Raw genomic sequence first — 20,515 nt, forward strand, 5'->3', positions numbered from 1 at the left:
TTCATAAATAGATAGACATATGCACACACAGTGTGAAACAAAATGATTGTAGCTTTCAGGTTTTTCACAGTACCCGCCGAGTTTCTAGTGACTCCTGGATAACAGGGAGCTGTGGTCACAAAAAAAGGGCTGGAGTTTGTGCAAAAGCCCTGAAAAAAATTGTAGTTAAAACAAAAACAATTTTATTTTTCCTGCAAACGTTTTTCCCCTGAATTATTCACTGAATCTCTAGTTGCCTGAGCCACTTCCCCAGGCTAGACCTGGATTTTTCCGGAAGCGGTGAGGTTTGCTCTGTCATCAGGACGGGAGACATACAAGTCAGTGAGGAGACCACACTCCAACTGAAAGCATGACCTGGTCGCCATGATTTACCCCACACTGCTGCTCAAATCCTAAAAGACACCTAACAGCTCTGTTGTTCTGGAAAAATAACTATCAGAGGGTTGCTTTGAAAAATTTTAACAGACTTTCAACAATCTCAGTGTTTTCATCTACAAAGGGTATTAGCTTTTATTTTTCACTCTAGCTTTTGAAATGGCTCAAAAATCATTAAAAAGATCTTTCCTGTCCCCTGACAAGATTAAAGATACAGACAGCTTCATTGCCTGACAGCATCAAAAAGTGAACAAAATTGGACATCATCGCCCCTACCCTTCTTTTTTGCACCCCACTCCCAGAAGCCTGGTCTGGCTGCACCCCAGGACCCCTCCCTTCCTGTTGCTCCTCCTCAGTGTCCAGCCCATCCCTGGAGGCCTGACTATTGGCTCATCAAAGGTCAAAGCCTTAAAGACAGGATCAAATGAAACTGCCATGCTGAAAAGCCCATCCCTACAGCCCTGCAAACTGAAGCCAAAAGTGAGGCCTCCTTGAATCACTGTGCCCAACAGCAGGGACACTGGAGGTCAGACACAGGGGCTGTGTGAGCTCCTCAGAGGACCTCTTCATGCCATCTCTACCCTGTCTATGAGTAGGCTGTTGGCAAAGGGGCCACAGTCAGGGGTGGTGTCTGCTGCCCCAAATAGGATCTCTTTGTTTTGTTCAAGATGAAAATGGCTTTATTATTGATTTACTTTTGTTTATGATAAAACATATGCTCATGGTAAAAAATAAAACAATAATACATTACAAGTGAAAAGAGAATGTTCGTTACTTTAAGATTTTGACATCCCTCCTTCCAAATATTTTTTAATAGAAATGGCTAACTAGATAAAATCAGGTCTGCACTATAAATAAATACACACACACATACTTACATATATTTTTGTTTTTACTTAAAATACATAGCAAATATCTTTTTGTGATCATTAGTAGGTCTCTACATCCCCTATGCATAATTTGCTATATGGATATATCATTATTTATTTAACCAAACCCCTATTATTAAATACAAAATTTTTTCACTGTTTGACTGTGATAAAAAAAAATATGGTGATATGCATCCACACAGTGTTTTGTGCACCTGCCTGCCTATTTTTTTGGTTTAAATTCTCAGTAGCATAATTGCTAAGTCAAAGCTTATTTTTAAAGCTTTTGGTGCATGTTGCCAAATTCACCTTAAAGGGATTAAACCAATTTGGACACTGTCTGTTACAAGCCTCCCAAGACCACATCCTTACTGGGAATGATCTATTTTTAAAATACGCATCGGAATACATTAAACGGCCCCGGGCTGCTCCCCTTCCTCAAGGTCCCATTTCCACAGCATTTCCTCAGGTGCATGAATTCTTACTCTGCTCTTGCAGGTCTGGGAAGGGGGAGAATCGCCCTGGCACAGACAGCCGGTGTCCTGAGGAGTCTGGAGCAGGAGGAGCCCTTTGACCTCTCTCAGAAGCGCCGGGCCAAGGTGCCGGTGTTCCAGTCAGACGGGGAGAGTGCCCAGGGCAGCCACTGCCACGAGGAGGAAGAGGAGGATAACTGCTACGAGGTGGAGCCCTACAGCCCTGGCCTGGCCCCCCAGAGCCAGCAGCTCTGCACACCCGAGGATCTGTCCACCAAGTCGGAGCACGCCCCCGAGGTGCTGGAGGAAGCCTGCAAGGAGGAGAAGGAAGATGCATCCAAGGGAGAATGGGAGAAGAGGAGCAAGGGTGACCTTGGGGCAGAGGGCAGCCAGGAGAGAGACTGTGCCGGCAGAGATGAGTGTCTCAGCCTCAGGGCTTTTCAGAGTACCCGGCGGGGCCCCTCTTTTTCTGATTACTTATACTTCAAGCACAGAGATGAGAGTTTGAAAGAATTACTGGAGAGGAAAATGGAAAAACAAGCAGTGCTTTTAGGTATCTAAGTGGACAGTTTTAAAATTACATTTGGAAAATGAGAACGAGGCAGTTCAAATATAGCTTTCTGCATGAACTGTCATTTTCTGGAGACTGGCGAATAGTACCAATCTCTACAAATGGCTTAGACTAAATGAGCAGGGATGTAGGTAATGGAAAGCCTTCTCAGGTCATTCACGGGGCCCTTGATACCCTTCACACGTGTGCAGGGTCTTCATCAGTGGCGTTTTATGCATTGCCAGTATAATAAACTGTGAGTATTCTTCCAGATATCTAATTGTAAGCTGATGCTGAGGTGCTTTTAGAAATTCTACTTTCCTTTGATTCATATGCAATACATGGTAAATTTCTAATTGCAAAAATATGGTGCTTGAGGTGTCACCTTATTAATAACTATTTAGGTGAATTTGTGAAGGTTATAATATTTTCCATATAGATGAAAATATTTGTTGTCATATATATAAAAATAGCCTTTATTCTATAACCAAAAATGTCAGAAATGGCCCAGGAGGATGAGCTATTGAAGAGAATGCTCTCCAGTAGTTGCTGCAGATATAAGGTAAAATTTCAGGAGAAGAATAATTTTGACTAAGGGAAACTGGTGACCTAGAATACTTAGATTCTCTTGTTCTGTGTCGGCTGTCTTCATCAGATTGAGCATTTGGAGCATTATTTTTCAGATGATATGATGATGTTTGGGGCCCTGGCTCCTCAGACAAACCCTCACTTCTTGAGCACGGCTCCCTCCTGGAGACCATTGCTGTCTTGCTCTGAGGCCTCATGCCCCATAAGACAGATGCAGGGGCCGGGCGCAGAGGCTCACGCCTGTAATCCCAGCACTTTGGGAGGCCGAGGCAGGCAGATCACTTGAGGTCAGGAGTTTGAGACCAACCTGGCCAACGTGGCAAAACCCCTTCTCTACTAAAAATACAAAAATTAGCCAGGCATGATGGCAGGAGCCTGTAGTTCCAGCTACTCGGGAGGCTGAAGCAGGAGAATCGCTTGAACCCAGGCGGTGGAGATTGCAGTGAGCTGAGCTGAGATCACGCTACTGCACTACAGCCTGGGTGACAGAGTGAGACTCTGCCTCAAAAAAAAAAAAAAAAAAAGGACAGATGCAGGAAGACTTGTCACCAGTGACCAGGGGGCTTTCTCCTCAGAGCTAGAGCTGGGGGGGTGACCTCAGAGAATTCTCCCAGAAATCTAAGCTCTGACTTATTTGGGGTACTAGAATAGTTGACAGCAAATCATTAGTAAAGAAGACTCTGGACTGTGTTCTCAGTGCTGGCTGTACATTAGAAGCATCTGGGGTGACCTTTAAAAAAAAAACCACCAAACCAAGGCCTCACCCATTAAGATTCTGATTTAATTGATCTGGAGTGGAGCCCTAGGACTGAAATTTTCCAAATTGCTCCTGGCAATTCTTATGTGCAGCCAAGATTGAGAAGATTGAGGGGACTAAAATAGAACTCACCATTTCTGTGGCTTCCAGGACACTTCCCAGAGACTTCATAAGTATTTCTGTTCCTAGCCTCAGACTCTTTAAGGTTGAGAATAGGAGACCTCACAATCATACTGCTGACTTAGGCCTTCTTACCTGTCTGTAAGAGCCTTATGAGCGGACACACATACTCTATATATAGATACACACTTTTTACGTTATACTAGAAGATGATGCCTGTGATGTTTATGGTCACTTACTATGTTGAAAAATGCATGACTGGCCTATGGTGACTCATTATTTCTTCCCAGATGCTTGAACCATGATGCCAGTGAGTGGAAATGACTCTATTGGGTGGGATGGGCCCAGCAGGTCAGACTTACTTAGGCACTGGCACTGAGAAAAGCAATACTGACCGGGTGTCGTGTACGTGTGACTGCCCATAGCAATAACCCTCTGGTACTGTGTCTGTTTATGTAAAAACTTCTTGTTTGGTAGTTTTGACTCTTATTTGTAGAGCTAGGTACTGGTTATTATTGTGCTTCATCCTATCCCAGATTTCCCAGTACATTCCTTTAGAAGACATGTCCATCTCCAACTGCTGGGGGCTGGCCTTTTCTGTAGGCCAAGGTGCTGCCCCATTAGCCCCACCTGGTTGTCATCACTCACCCATGTGTTGTGTCCATCTCTGACTCATTTCGCCTGCCACCTTGCCTAAAGCTTCTCCTGTCAGCCTCCCCACCACCATGAAGTGCTAAGAGTACTATGTCCTGAGGTAAGGGCACCTGCAACAGAGATTGTGAAGAGAAGACTGTGGGTTTCTGTGGTTACAAGCACAACTCTGGGTCAAAAACCCATTCCAAGTCCTCAGAGGGGCAAGTCCCTTCCATTCAGTATTAATATAGCTCATCAGTGCCTCTGATGAAATTGCCCAGGATGCTGGCAGTGTGGCCTGGGAGGCTTCCAGCTCTTAGGGTCTGGTTACACATTTATTCACACTGCGGCCATGTGTTGAGGACCTACTATGTGCTGTGTTTGACCACACGTCCTGTAGAATGCCGTTTGGTTCTGAGTATGCCTGGCTGGAATGGAAACCAGGAAATTCTAGAGTAACAGGCTCTAGTCCTTTCCAATCAAAACAAACCTCATGGGAATGTTTGAGGGACCAGTTAATGTTGAGACAGAGAGAGTATGGTCTAGAATGGTGGTTTTCAGATTGTGTTTAGAGAAGCCAGAGGTCATCTTTAGGCCTCTGAAGAGTGGTAAGGGGAGGAGAAGCTCTCAACTCCCACACCCACCTCACTCCAAGCAGCTCAAGTTCCATCTGATTTATACATTAGCATTCTAAGTAAAATTTTATTTGGAGGCAGTAAAAAGGTCTAGGAGAAATAAAAACAATTTGTTATGGAGTATTCCAGGGCCTGTTTTTAGTTGTTGACTCTGGGCATAAGACACTTAATTAGATCTAACCTGATGGTTAATACAGCATTAACCTGAGCACCAAGGCTAAAACATTGGTTTTGTATGCTGTTGAGTAACCAACATCCTGGTTTGCCTGGGATGATCCTGGTTTAGACCTGTTGTCCCAGGATAATTATTCAAGTGTCACCCTAATTCTCAAAAGTATTCCAGTTTGGGTGAGAAATTACATGGACACTTTATGCATGAGCACAGAGTTAAGGGAAGGGTTGGCCAGCCTTGCCTAATGAGCTGATGAACCAGAAGGCAAGCCTTGAAGGAGAGTCCATGTGGGCCATCTCAGAGAACTAAGGGATGAAGCCTTCCAAGATTACCAGCATTCCAAAACCAGAATATCACATTGTGAGACTCTGAAAATAGGTCACTACCAAATGCTTTCCAGCCTTTTGACCACTGTCACTTTGAACAAATCAATGGACCAGCAAAGTGGCATATTTTTCTTTTATTCTTTTTATTCTTTCCTATGATTACTCCTCATGTTACCTTTCAATTCCTCTTTCTGTCTCTCTTTTTAAAAATTTGACTCCCCACTGGCCATGAGACTAAGGCTGACCTTTCATAAACCCACAAGAGTAACTGGTATATTTGTATATGAGTAGTTGCATGAGAAAGCTCAATGTGCATACTGTATTTATTAAGCCCTGAAGGCATTTAATAAAATATTAACATGGTGTTTTGAATTATGATCTTTGTCTGCTTTGCTGGAACAAAATATAACAGAGCTAACGTTTGAAATCCTTCGCATATTTGGACAACATTACACCAAATGTTGATTTTGTACAGAACTCTGGCTTGCTATTTAAAAACTAAAACTCTAAGTATATAGCAGCCCAAGTTGTGAATATTGCTTTCTGCTTCACTGAAAAAGCAGTTTACCTGAAAAGAGCATGTAACCTATATTTTGTTAATTTAAGCAAATAAAGACATGTTGAAAAAGCTGAGTTAATTATTTGCAGATAACTGAAATTTTGCAAGGAAGCTGCCATTGTCAACATCTCACTCCTGCCATTATACCCTCGGCCAGGGTGGTTCCCAGTGCTTGGCTCCTCAGCCCCAGGGATACAAGTGTGTTGGATTCTCCCTCCCTCAGGCTTCAGAAAGAGAAGAATGAATTTCAATCTATCTGCAGGAAGGTGACATCTTCCTCATCCTGTTGCCCTTTCCTATTCAGAAAAAAAATTATTCTGGAAGGATGTCACAGGCAAGTGGGAGGTGAAGGCAGGATTGTCTCATTCTGCCTCACATTCTTTGTAAAATAAAGTTCAACAAAGAGGCAGTAGACGCTATAAGCAAAAGCTCAAATTCTGCTCCCAGGTGGCCTGTGTTCAAAGCCCAGCTCTCCCACTTCCAATCTTTGGGACCTGAGACCAGTTCATGAACCACTTTGCACCTCATTTCCTTATCTGTGAGATGGGACTAGGAACTCTACCTTTTTCACTGGGTTGTTGAAATGACTTAAAACATGCAAGACACTTGGAATATGCTGGGCTCACAGTGATGCTGAGTTAAGAATTAGGCACTGCAAGGTCGGGCACAGTGGCTCACGCCTGTAATCCCAGCACTCTGGGAGGCCTAGGTAGGCAGATCACAAGGTCAAGAGATCGAGACCATCCTGGCCAACATGGTGAAACCTTGTCTCTACTAAAAATACAAAAATTAGCTGGGCGTGGTGGTGCGTGCCTGCAGTCCCAACTACTCGGGAGGCTGAGGCAGGAGAATTGCTTGAACCTGGGAGGCAGAGGTTGCAGTGAGCTGAGATCGCGCCACTGCACTCCAGCCTAGCTACAGAGCGAGATTCCGTAAAAAAAAAAAAAAAAAAAAAAAAAAAGAATTAGGCACTGCGATTGTCAACAATGTGGCCAGAAGACTGAGCACTCAGCTTCCTGTCCTCAGCAGAAACCTCACAAAGTTGTGTCAGCATGGGGGACTGTCCATTCTTGGGGAGCTTCCCTTTAAAACAGCAAAACTGCAGCACATATTGAACACTGTGATATACCAAGCACACTGTGCCAGGTGGTTTACATAGTCGCATATGTATGTATATGCCCCAAATTACCTAGTTAGCAAGTTTCTCCTTTGTCTGTAGCAGGCAAAGCATATAGCCTATAGCCTCTTGGGTTCTCTGGAAGCAGATGCTGAGACAAATTTGGATGGAAGCTACTTATTAAGGATGAACACCAGTAAAAAGAGGGAAGAGGAAAGAAAGATTGAGCAGAGGAAGAAAGCAACCTGCAGTGCAGCCCTGACAAAGCCTCAGCCTGCATGGTGGGCAGCTCTGGGGCAAATGTTGCCCATCAGAGTTGTGCCAATTTGAACAGAAATGTCCATTCCTCTACACCCCTGCCTGGCTCAGTCACCAGATGTGGGCTTCCCCAGGAAAGGTGTGACTCTCTGCAACTGAGGCAGACCCCGAAGGAGCTGGCAGGTGGAGGCTGTCTGCCAACTGCACTCTCATAGCTCAGGTGCAAGTGCTTCCTTGAAGAGAGACTAGGTGACTCATCTCTGCCTCACCCCAGTCCACTTATTCATGCATATTCATGAAGCATCTCCTGCAGGTTCCAGTGGGCTTCTCTTCTCGATTGAAAACTTAGAAGAGAAGGTGAGCACAAATTTCAGCCCCCACAGCTGCAATGAATCTAGGGACCAAAACTGATACTCATTTTCTCTTTCTCCATTACCCAGTCTAGACTCCCCTCACCATCAGATACCACCTCTGGCAGTCTTGGTGGTTTTCCTAGTGATTTCATCCAGGTTCTCAACTGCAAGAGGTCTGAGCCCTTGTCACCATGCTACTATGGACTGAATATTTGTGTCCCTCCAAAATTCATATCTTGAAACCATAATCCCCAATGTGATGGTGTTTGGAGGTAGGTTCTTTGGGAGGCATTTAGGTTTGGATTTAAGTTATGTATGGGGCCCTCATGATGTGATTAGTGCCCTTAGACGAAGAGGAGGAGACTAGGCCTTCTCTCTCTCTCCCATGTGAGGATGTAGCAAGGCAGCTCTCTGCAAACCAGGAACAGAGCCCTCGCCAGACATTGAATCTGCCTGCATCTTGATGTGCACTTCCCAGCCTCCAGAATTGTGAGAAATAGATATTTGTTGTTTTAGCCACCCAGTCTATGGTGTTTCGTTACAGCAGCTCATATGCTATTTGACATATGCCTTTTGTGGAATAAGGTTGCTGTGCCTGTTCATTTAACATCACAAGTGGGCCAGGAAGTATCAAAATGAGCCTAAGTAGGTCGTTGGGTTCCATACTACACTTCCTGACCCACTCTGTAACAACAGCCCTACTTCCTCCTGATGATCAGGTCAATTACCTCTGCCAAGATGGTGATTGTCTTCTCCTTGTCTTCTGCACCCTGGAGGCAAGGAATAAAAGTGTCCAGGTGGCAGCTGTGGCTTATAATTTAATGATACTCTTGCTATGTTCCAAGGTGAAAGTGTACCATCTTTGAGAATGGGAGTTTCTAACCCTGCAGAGCCCAGAGTTACATGATAAGAAGTACAACACTACCACCCCCCGCAACCCGCCAATCACCCCAGAGTGTTATTGGGAGTGATGGCAAGCGGGGCCACTCCAACTTCCTCTCCTGGTCCCTGGACCTATGCAGTCTTTCTATTAGGACATAGCAGCATATAAAAGTCTTTGATTCAATTATATACCAGAGGGTGGCACCCCATCCTTCCAGAGTATTGCCTCCAAGAAGCACTGTAGGGAGCTAGCCACTTCTGGGTGGTGCATATTTGATATGATCAGTAGATCCTGTGGCCAGGGCTCATTTCTAACCTCAGTTACTATAAGCTGAAGGCCATGGCTTGATGCGATGTTATATAGGATTCTATGCCAACATAGCAAGCATTCCATAACCCCATCCCTTGCATAGTAGTGCTGGCTAAGTTCCCATGAGCAGAAAAGCAAACATATACCCAGAGTATGTGTCTATGCCTGTAATGAGGAACCACTGGCCCCTCAGGATGAAAGGAGCTCATTAGAGTCAACATCTTACCAAGTGACTGATTGGTTTTCTTGAGCAGTGGTGTCATACTGGAAACCCATCACCAGTCCTCATGGTTGGCATATTGGATATCCAGCAGTGGTAGTAGCTAGATCAGCCTTTGTAAATGCAGTTCTTGCTGTTGGACCCGTGTGTAATGTCTGCCAATGTGGCTACTTTGTTCACATGTTCTTTGCTCCAGCACTGGGGTGGCTGAAGTCAACTGGTGAGGTCATTTTTGTCTGCCAGGTTATTTAATGTCTACTCCATGGTAGATGCTATCTAATGATGTGTATTAACATGTGATATAAAGATTTTCATACTCTGTATTCACTCTCATATGTCTAGCCACATGCTCTACCCTAGACAGAGAATAATAGTGAATGCCTACTTTAAGTAAAATGGTGAAGAATTGCCTATCTGAGGAAGTGAAATTTAATTTGAGAACTGAAGTATAGAAGAAACAGGCCAGGGAAAGAGAGAAGAACATTCCAGATAGAGCAGACAGCAGATGCAAAGGTCCTGGGAGATATATATATATATATATATAAAGTATGGCCAGTTTAACAATTCATTATATTAAGCATTCTGGCAAATAATTTTGTTTCTTCTTCTAGGAAACTGGTATCAACCTTGTGTCAAATGAGGGGATAGATAAGGTAAAATCTATTCATCATCTTCCACCTGCACAGACTGTTGTTGTGTCATTTATCATTGCTGAAGGACAGCTTCCCTTCCAAACTGTGGCAAGTCTAGCGAAGAAAACAGTTTCACTTGGAATGGCAGGTTATCCAAGTCAGGACAATATTTAAAATCCTCAGCAGTGGTTTTGCAAGAGTGTATACATACAAGATTGAGTCAATTGCCTCTCTTCACCCCTTAAGACGGTGTGGTAGAGCACAGCAGAAGAGGGTGTGTGCGGCAAGGTGAGGCTAACATGGAAAGCCATTGAGCAAGGAGGTGAAATAATGAGATTCAGTTTTTGAAAGCTCATTCTGACTATAGTGGATAGGGTTGGAAGAAAGCCAGGGTGATGCTAGAAGACCATCAAAAGGCAGTTTCCATAATCTCTGAGAGATAATACTGGCCTGGATTAAGGAGGTAGCAAATAATTTAGAAATGAATGGTTCAAAATCTGACGTGGAGGTCCAATGGACTTGTTATACTGAAGGTAAATTGTAATAAGATGCATATTTTTCTAAGTTCAAAGTAAAATGCCACTTGATATAAAGTCCATCTCCTCACATAATGACTGAAGGGATCAATTAGATTTTTATGCTGTCATGAAAACCGTGCTCTTCACTTAGTTGGCAGGAGGGAAGATTTACTAAGTAATGTATGTAAAACTAAGTCCATTTGGTTTCTCTCAGTTTTGCTTACGTTACAACTGGTGAAGAAGTAAATAGTCAAGACTGAGGAAGGCAATGAGGCTTCTCAGACACAGATTCTGGGAAGAAATGACAGAATAACAATGCCAAATGAACACTGAGTTAGAAGATCAGAAAACTAATGGAAAGGCCAGAATTTCAAGACCATCATGTGAGGCTGCAGAGTCCTTTTCATCTCCATAGACCTTGAGGACATCTTTGATACAGCCAATAAAGTAATACACCCATGAACATGAACTTGCACAATCAAAGAGTTAACCATCTTTATTGTTTTTATTCACTAAATGGAGTCCAGATACATTTCCATTTTTAAAATACAGTTCGCAAAGGATGACAGTCCAGTTACCTGGAAAATTTTATCCCATGATCATCTTACTTAGCAACGGTGTAGAATAAATGAGATATCGTCACATTTTAAGTCCCAAAGTTAATTGGCCCATGGCATCACTGATAGCACGTTAAGAAGAAACAAAAACACCAAAACATGTGGAAGGAATTTGTTCCTGCCCTTAAGGAACACACTGTTCTTAGCTGGCCTGCTGAGGCTGGCAGGAACATGGCTAATGATTTCTGAAATCTCCTTTCTCCAAATCTCCAAAGCCTTAAAGCTAAAAATCTCTGTCCTGTGAAAATCCAGGTGTGAACACAGCCTGGTTCCCTGAAGCACTGTGGCATTTCTTTTTCTTTTCTTTTTATTTTTCTTTTTATTTTATTTTTTTCAACATCAGAGCTGAGCCAAGAGTAACTTCCATTCCCGTTAAAAACTCACTCTGCAAGTGGAGGAAGACATGCTCATTTGATAGCTGGGGAGTGACCCTTATGGGGTCCCTGGGGACCCAGTATCAGTGGCGCTCACTGTTTCCTCTTCCCTGGATGCAACAATATATTAAGGGAGAAAACAAAAAAGAGGAGGTTGGCTCTTTTCATGATTTTCCTTTTTAATTTTTGTTGAAAATGGAACAGTGTTCTCTTGATCCTTCAAACAAATGGAGGGGAAGTGGAAGCCCAAAAGTTTCTCTTACGTTCCCCAGAGAGGGTGGCTGTGTTTGTAGTGTGATGTGGGAAAGTCCTTGTGTATCTACTGCATTGTCATGGTGTACCAATGTGTTTTGCAGTAGGAAGTGTGGGATGAATAGAATTTTTATGTAAGAGAGAAAGTGATGGAGCCGCATTCTTTGAATCAAAGATCTCCATTTGCCCTTCATCTCTGAGACATGCTTCCCCTGATGCCACCCCTTATCTTTATTAGCTGATGAGAAAAAACATAAGAGCTCTCTCTGAGCCTGACCCAAACAATGAGTCCAAGCAGAAGTCCTTGCTACTCAGAATGCACTTGGGCAACGAAAGTGAGAGAGTGAGGGTACTTGGCAGGACACACCAGAGATCACACAGGCAATGTGAAGGGGAGGCAGAGGGCTATTAAAACTTCTGGCATCATACCTGAAGAATCATTTTAAACGGACGTTTGAAATACACCATGTGACTCTTTTCACAGAATGGATCTTAATAAACAAATGGTCTTTGTAAGGAAAATGGATAGATATATTAAGAGACATCAAAAAGATTACAAGGATAGTGCTTTCAGCTTAGAAATTCATCATATTAAGCATGCTGGCAAATGGTTTTGTTTCTTCTTCTAGAATGTAGCAATAATGAAATTGGTCTCTCTTTGTGTCAAAGCTTTTGGAAATAAAGCTTTGGATGAAGGAAGATCTATTCATCATTCTGGACTTGCAGAAACAATTGCTGTGTCATTTATCATTGCTGAAGGACAGCTTCCCTTCCAAACTGTGGCAAGTCTAGCGAAGAAAACAGCTTCACTTGGAGTGGCAAGTTATTCAAGTCAGAATAATATTTCAAATCTTCAGCAGTGGTTTTACAAGACTGTATACATATGGCATGGAGTCAATTGCCTCTTCTCCCTCCTTAAAAACCAATTGAAAATAAAAGAAATATGAAATCCCCAGTAACGGCAAAGTCCTTACAGAAAAAAAAAAAAAGCAAAAGTCAAAGCAAAGTTATGCAGAGCCTCAGAAACAGATAATTACAATGTCAGCCTCCCCAGGGACATTCAATAAACATTCGTCAGGTATACTGATGCATCTTTCTGAAGCACACTGTTAACAGGGTCTAATCCCCTTAGAAGTCAATCTAAGCCCCTCTCTGAGGACACAGGTGATTTTGTGGATTTCAAATGGCTCTATTTCCAAAAGCTCCATATGCCTCCATGCTATTAATCTCCTTACCTTCCTGCAGGGATACTTTACTTTTGATCTCAAGTTTATCTACTCAAATGCTTTGCCTTACTCAGACTGTTAGCTCTCTGAGCGAAGGGCCTGGCTACTACTACACCATCTTCAGCAAGGTTTTAAATATACTTGCAATTGGATACAGCCACTATCTCTTCTTCTCCTTAGAATTCCATCAGACCAAGATTGATACATGAATTTATCAGGAGAAGCCTTCAAGAGGACTTCTACAAAATGCTGCTGTTTTAAAAGATGCATTTTCCACTATGGTTAATTAAAACTCTATGAGGAAGAGAGGAGCTTCCAGAATGATAATGTAATGATGCCAGTGAAACTTCTCCCCCAGGGAGACATCTATTAAACAGGTAAAAGACAATCACTCAAAAATCTTTGGTGATTGGCCAAAGGGCTTACAACAATTTAAGGAATATTTATTCAACAAATCTACAGAAACTCAGTAGTAACAGTGAGAGGCCATGGCAATCAAGCTAGGATCTTCACCCTTCCCCCTCCCCAGCTCCAGGTGGCTTGTCCAGTGGGCTTGGCAGCCAGGTGGCAACTCCCACCTCCCCAGCCTATACAGACAGAAGATCTCTCCTGGGTGGGCATCCAGGTGACAGTTTCCCCCACCCTCAGCTGCTGCTCAGTGGGGAGGAGCTGAGCGGAGAAGCTGGTGAGGAGTATAGCCCCTCTTTCCCCGCAATTCTGTGTTGTGGTGGAGCTGTTCTAGTGGGTTCGGCAGCCAACTGGCATTCCCATCTCCCCATTTCCTGGTGTAGGAAAGCTATTCTAGGCCAACTGAGCAGCCAATGAACACCAACAGGTTCCATTTCCCCTGGCTGTGCACTGTGGCAGACCTACACTGAGGGAGGTAGCAGAGCATGGTGGTGATGGTTGTACAACATTGTGAATATAATTAACCTATTCTTAGGTTTTACAATATCATCTTTATTGTTGTAGAAATACAGGCCAGGTGCGGTGGCTCACATCTGTAATCCTAGCACTTTGGGAGGCCAAGGTGGGCGGATTGCCTGAGCTTGGGAGTTCCAGACCAGCCTGGGCAACACGGTGAAACCCCGTCTCTACTAAAAACACACACACACACACACACAAAATTAGCCAGGCATGGCTGTATTCTCCTGTAGTCCCAGCTACTCGGGAGGCTGAGGCAGGAGAATTGCTTGAACGTGGGAAGTTGCAATGAGCCAAGATCGCGCCACTGCACTCCAGCCTGGGTGACAGAGTGAGATGCTGTCTCCAAAAAAAAAGAGAAAGAAATATATACATAACATAAAATTTATCATTTTAAGTGTATAATTCAATGGCAGTAAGTATATTCTCAATGTTGTGCAATCATCCCCACTATTACCAGAAAATTTCCAATATCCCAAACAGAAACTCTGCACCCATTAAACAATAACTCCCGCTATCTCTTTTCCCCAGCCCCTGGTAATCTCTATTCTACTTTCTGACTCTGAATTTGACTACTCAGGTACCCTATATAAGTGAAATTACACAATATTTGTCCTTTATCTTAGGCTTATTTTACTAGCATAATGTTTTCAAAGTTGATGCATGTTATAGCACATGTCACAATTTCCTTCATTTTTAAGGCTGAATAATATTTCATTATATATATTTATACTACATTTTGTTTATCCATTTATCCATCAACGAATGCTTGGGTTGTTTCTACGTTTTGTCTGTTGTGAATAATTCTCCTATGAACATTGGGGTACAAATATTTATTTGAGTCTCAGTTTTCAGTTCTTTCCATTTTGATTTTGAGTATATACTGTCTTGATTCATTTTCTGCTGCTATGAAAGAATACCACAGACTGAGTAATTTATAAACAGTAGAAGTTTGCTTGGCTCATGGTTCTGGAGACTGGGAAGTCCAAGATTGAGGGACTAGCATCTGGTGAGGGCTTTGTTGCTGCATCATACCACGGCAGAAGGCATCACATGGGTGAGAGAGAGAAAGGGGCCAAACTCATCCTTTTATCAGGAACCCACTCCCAAGATAATGGCATTAATCCATTTATGAGGGCAGAGTCTTCAGGACCTGACCACCTCTTAAAGGTTGTACCTCTGAACAATGTGGCAGTGGGGATTAAGTTTCCAACACATGAACTTTGAGGGACACATTCAAACCATAGCATATACCTAGAAGTGGGATTGCTGGGTCATGTGGTAATATTCTATGTTTAACTGTTTGTGGTACTGCCAATCTGTTTTGCACAGAAATTGCACCATTTTAAATTCCCGCCAGCAATGCACGAGGGCTCCATTATCCCCACATCCTCATTCAACACTTGTTATTTTCCATGTTTTAATAATAGCCATCCCAATGGGTGTGAGGTGTATCTCACTGTGGTCATAATTTTTTAATTAAAGCACTTGAATTCCTTTATATATTCAGCTGTTAATGCTGGGATCCATATTTACTTTCATAATCTCCCTTCTTTTCTCATGAATATAAAAATAAAAAATAAAAGATGAACTGTACCTGCTCCTCATAAATAGAAACTGGATGCCCAGTGAATTATATGGGGTTTATTCCTATAGCTGTGCTGTTGTTCTGTACCTCTTATCCTTCAAACAACAAGGACCCTATCTGGGTTTTGAATAGAAGCTTTGTCTTAGTCCATTTTGTGTTGCTATAAAGGAATATCTGAGGCTAGGTAATTTATAAAGAAAAGAGGTTTATTTGGCTCATGGTTCTGCAGGTTGTTCAAGAAGCATGGTGCCAGCATCTGCTTCTAGTGAAGGTCACAAGCTGCTTCCACTCATGGTGGAAGGTGAAGGGGAGCCAGCATGTGCAGACATCCCATGGCAAGAGAGGAGGCAAGAGAGAAAGGAGGTGCAGACTGTTTTCAATAATCAGCTCTCTCAGGAACTAACAGAGGGAGAATTCACACCCCTCTGCCCAGGGTGGGTGGGCACTAGTCTATTCATGAGGGAGCCCCACCTCTGCCATGGCCCAAACACCTATCATTAGGCCCTACCTCCAACATTGGGAATAAATTTCAACATGAGAATTCAAGGGGATGAACACCAAACTATATCAAGTCTTTACTCTAGTTAGGGCATTTTCTTCTGTTTTACCATTCCATTTTCTGTTTCCACCCTGGATCCTATTTTCCCTTTATCCTGCATTGCAAGGTGACCTAATAGCTAACTGTGCCCTTGGTTGGCCTCTATAAAACTTGCATCACAAATATTGTGGGTTAATCTTTCCTGGGACTTGCCTGTGAATAGTAGACAAGCACTGCATCTTCCCTTTGGGTGGGTGGAGGTGGTGATGTGCATGCACAGGGAAGTAGCAGAACATGTATCCAACCAGGATTCAAGTTACTGGGTCTACCCCTTTGTTGAAGTTTGCACATTTTAAACTGTAAAAACTTCAGAAAGCAAGCAAGCAAAAACCCCAGAAAACCTCTATGGGGCTTTTGTTTGTTTAGAGAGAAAGAACCAATGTGGCTAAGTACTCACATGAGGTATTTAGCGATAAAAGCCTATACTTAGCCACTGAAGATAAGCTATAGTCATCATATGCAAAGCCTTGATACTTTGTTTCAAAGTTAAAAATTTTTCTGTAGTATTTGCCAACCAAGACTTTTCCCTTTGAAATCAAAACAAGAGGACCCACAGCTTCATTTACTCATTCAATGAATGTTCATTGAGCACCTGCTACATGGCAGGCACTGTGTTGGGGAGGCTCTGGAGACCCCAGAATAAGCATTACAGATGCAGTCACTGTCCTAAATGAACTTAACAGTTTTGTGAGGCCATTATCAGTCTGTCAATCTGACTACCCTAATAAGCAACAATACATAAGCGATATAGAAAGCTCCCAAATTATAAGCAGAATGATTAAATTCCTTTCGAGGCAATGATCTAGAATTCTACTTATGTAAATTAACTAGGTATAATATTAACAACTATTACAATTATGACTTAAATGCATACAATAGGTTGAGGTTGTCAATCTAGACACCTCTCCCCTACCCCAAATTTTAAATGTCTTCCCTGGCAGTAGAAATTCCTTTTCTGATGCTTTCCAAGGTAACAGTGGAGAAGGACTTGAGTGCTAAGTATTGTAAGAACCATGAAATTGGAAACCATCATTCTCAGTAAACTATCACAAGAACAAAAAACCAAACACCGCATATTCTCACTCATAGGTGGGAATTGAACAATGAGATCACATGGACACAGGAAGGGGAATATCATACTCTGGGGACTGTGGTGGGGAGGGGGGAGGGGGGAGGGATAGCATTGGGAGATATACCTAATGCTAGATGACGAGTTAGTGGGTGCAGCGCACCAGCATGGCACATGTATACATATGTAACTAACCTGCACAATGTGCACATGTACCCTAAAACTTAAAGTATAATAAAAAAAAAAAAAAAAAAAGAACCATGAAACATGGTTCCTGACCACAAGCAGTTTATTTCTATTCATCTAAGCAATAAAGTATAACATTTCTCTTGTCATAAGGTACATGGTTTAAGAAGGAATTTTAAAAGTCAAGTCTTACATTTATATTCAACTTTAAAATGTCCAAATCCTTCACACTTCTAGCTTTGATCCTTAGGGAGCTCATAAAAGCCCACTGGCTTGCAGTTATTTGTCTGAAGACACAGAATGATTTATTTGAGACCTCGTCCCCTGGCCCTTCACCCCCCAGCAAGCTTATGGAGAGTCAACACTAGAACACATGTTTCTCAATAGCAGCCCTAGATCTTTCCATCCTACCATGTTCAAACTTGCATTCCAGAAAGAATCACATTTCCCCTTAAATTTCTCCTGGCCACCATGGGCCCAGGAAGCAGCAGAGTTGAAGGGTTCTAGTGAAAGAACCTGGCTTTGACGTCAAGACAGACTCTTTGTGAATCCTGGCTCTGCCACCTGTTAGCTGTGGAACCGGGGTTACATACCCTTTACTTACTCTTTTTGAGCCAGTTCCCTCCCCTACAATAATTCAGGGTGGTGGTGACGAGCACAGGCTGTGGACTAGGGAATACCTGGGCTCTAGTCCTGGTTCTGTCTTACACTAGCTGTGAAGCCCTGGGGAAATTATTCCTTCCATCTAAACTTTAGTTTCTTCATCTGAAAAATTGGGAGTCATATAGTACGAACCTCATAGAATTGTGAGATGTAAATGTGATAATGCTTGTAAATACCTAAAGAAAAATAAGCACCCAATACATGTTAGCTCTTATTACACCTACTCCAGTGACTACACAGGTATGTGCCTAGAGTAAGGCCTGACACACAGCTGACCCACAAACCATCACATCAGTTTCCCTCCTCTGTGTCCCTAGGCTGACCAAACACAAATGTAAGATCATTAATATTACTCCGGGTGTGATGGCATAACGTTAGGGAGAATTCTTTTACATCTGCCTTCTCATTTTACTCTATTCCCCAGGATTCCCCATACAGCCGATTACTCTTCCTAGTGACAGACACACACGCCTCTCCCCACCACGTAACCCAGTCAGCTGCAGGGAGACAGATTCTTGGCCTGGGCAGACTAGCATTTGCATTCTTTTCCTGTGAACTCCATCAGAGGGCATCTGGAGAGAAAGTACCTCTCCAGCTGCGACAGACAGTCAAGAAGAATGACAGAACAAGGTGCACTTACTGATATTCCCAATACCAGCCCCAAATGACAGCACATTCATGCCGACTTATGAGAAAGTCTTGGATTTATGTTGCTTCCAGCACATTTGGCAGGGATAACTTCTAACTTTTAAAGGAAGAACAAATCTAACAAGCAGGGCTCAAAGGCTTTTAAGGTTTTTATTACACAAGGCAAACACTTGGATTTTACTCCAGGCCTGTAGTGTGGTATAGAGAGTGTGGTGTTTTTAAAACTGCAGGTCATGACCCATTAGTAGATTGTGAAATTCAGTGGGTTGAGACCAGCATTTTTACAAAATGGAAGAGACTAGAATATAAACTATCAGAAAATATTATGCATAATAAGGCTAAGTGCTTTTGGTGATGCTTTTCAAAAAGATATACATAGATGGGTAGATGGTTGGATGGATTGTATTGTCAATGTGTTTCATACTGTTAGCCATGGTCAAAATAGACTGGAAGTCACTGAAACATTAGATGTACATAAAAACACATGTGCATTTTATCAAAACAAAGAAAACCACTCTGGATTAAAGAAGTACATGAAGATAGTGGAAAAGCTACTTCATTCAACCAATGCCCTCTATTCATAATGGTATAGTTTTACTTCATCACAAAAAAATTGTGTGTCTATGTGTGAGAGAAAAATGAAAAGATAGAGGGAGTCCACCCAAGAGTGTATTTCTATCCTCAGTGACCTCAGGGCAATTTCTCCCCTGGCAACTGGAGCTGTGTCGTTGAGGGAGAAAAACCAACTGATTGAATTTAGCTCTTCTGAGTCCCAACTGGTGGGGAGAATTGATTTCCAACTTCTGAAGGGTGAAGACCAAGTCTTTCATTTCTTTTTGGCTCTCACACTATGTTTTATCACATTAGGTGTTTGAGAACTTTTTATTGACCTAAGAGTCTATGCAGGACACAGTAATGGACTTGTTGGAATAGTCCTGTTTTAATGTTTTTAATAACTCACCCATAAAGTTTTCAGCTATTTTCTCTGAGTTTACATAAAGTGCTCCTTATCTGATGAGTACAGTAGGGTCTCCAGGCAGCTTACAGTTAGTAGAAGTTCCAGTACTTGAGTGAGAACTAGGAGTAGGTAGATGATGCATAAAGGATCAGGCAACTCCTGTAGATACTGAGTGAGAAGCCTGGATATCAACAATTCCAATTCTAGGGATTTGTTCTGTGTTTTTATATGTATGTGTACAAAAAGGTGATGGTACACATAGGTACCTTGAAGCATGCTTTGAAATACTAAAATAATCTAAATGTCCATCCATAGGGGATTGTCTAAATAAATTGTTGTACCTACCACCATACAGTGGAATAACCCTTTATGTACTGATATGGGACAGTTTCTAACAGGGTTAAAAATAAAATGTCTATAGTTTTAAAAAGTAATAACTGTGATTCTTTCTCTTCTGTTCCACAGGTCCAGAGGCATAAGGAATCACCCCAAAACTTAGTTGCTTAAGGAATCACCCCAAAACTTAATTGCTTAAGGAATCACCCCAAAACTTAGTTGCTTAAAACAACAATATGCATTAAAATCTCATGGGTCAGGAATTGGGGAGTGGCTTATCTGGGTTGATCCAGCATATGGTCTCTCATGAGGTTATGGTCAAGATGTCAGCTGGGTCTGTTTCCCCAGCCCCAGGCAGAAACTGGTGGGAAATGCCCTTATTTAAGCTGACTGTGCTTATCATGCCTGAGGGATAGATAGGTAGTGAGAACATCATTGAAGCTGCAACTAAGCCATATTAGAAAAAGAGCATGTCTTCAGTTCTAACAGCCTGTAGAGGAGGAAATTCTATTACCCAGATCAGTCTCCACTCTAGCCATGGCTTCAGCCTGCTTTCTTTTATTATGTCTACCTTGGGCATGGAGAATATGTGCTCATCATTATTTCCCCATTAACTTTTTTGGACTTAGACAGTGATGAACTCCTCTCTCTTTTCTCTAATAAGGTGAAATTATCTCATTACTATTATATCTCTTTCCCTCACCATTCTTTTCATTATTTTTTCTACTT

The 20,515-nt window shown here is 42.4% G+C and overlaps 1 protein-coding gene across 1 annotated transcript in view; it reads left to right on the forward strand.

The window, feature by feature from the left end:
• Positions 1 to 6,131, forward strand: part of ZNF366 (zinc finger protein 366) — a 67,088-nt gene extending 60,957 nt beyond the window's left edge. The window contains exon 5 of the mRNA XM_526899.6: positions 1,743 to 6,131. Within this exon, the coding sequence (XP_526899.2) occupies positions 1,743 to 2,278 (536 nt within the window). The 3' untranslated portion in view covers positions 2,279 to 6,131. The remainder of the gene's footprint in view (positions 1 to 1,742) is intronic.
• Positions 6,132 to 20,515: the final 14,384 nt, after the last annotated feature.

This window comes from Pan troglodytes, chromosome 4, assembly GCF_028858775.2.
Source record: "Pan troglodytes isolate AG18354 chromosome 4, NHGRI_mPanTro3-v2.0_pri, whole genome shotgun sequence".
In the NCBI taxonomy this organism is placed as follows: domain Eukaryota; kingdom Metazoa; phylum Chordata; class Mammalia; order Primates; family Hominidae; genus Pan; species Pan troglodytes.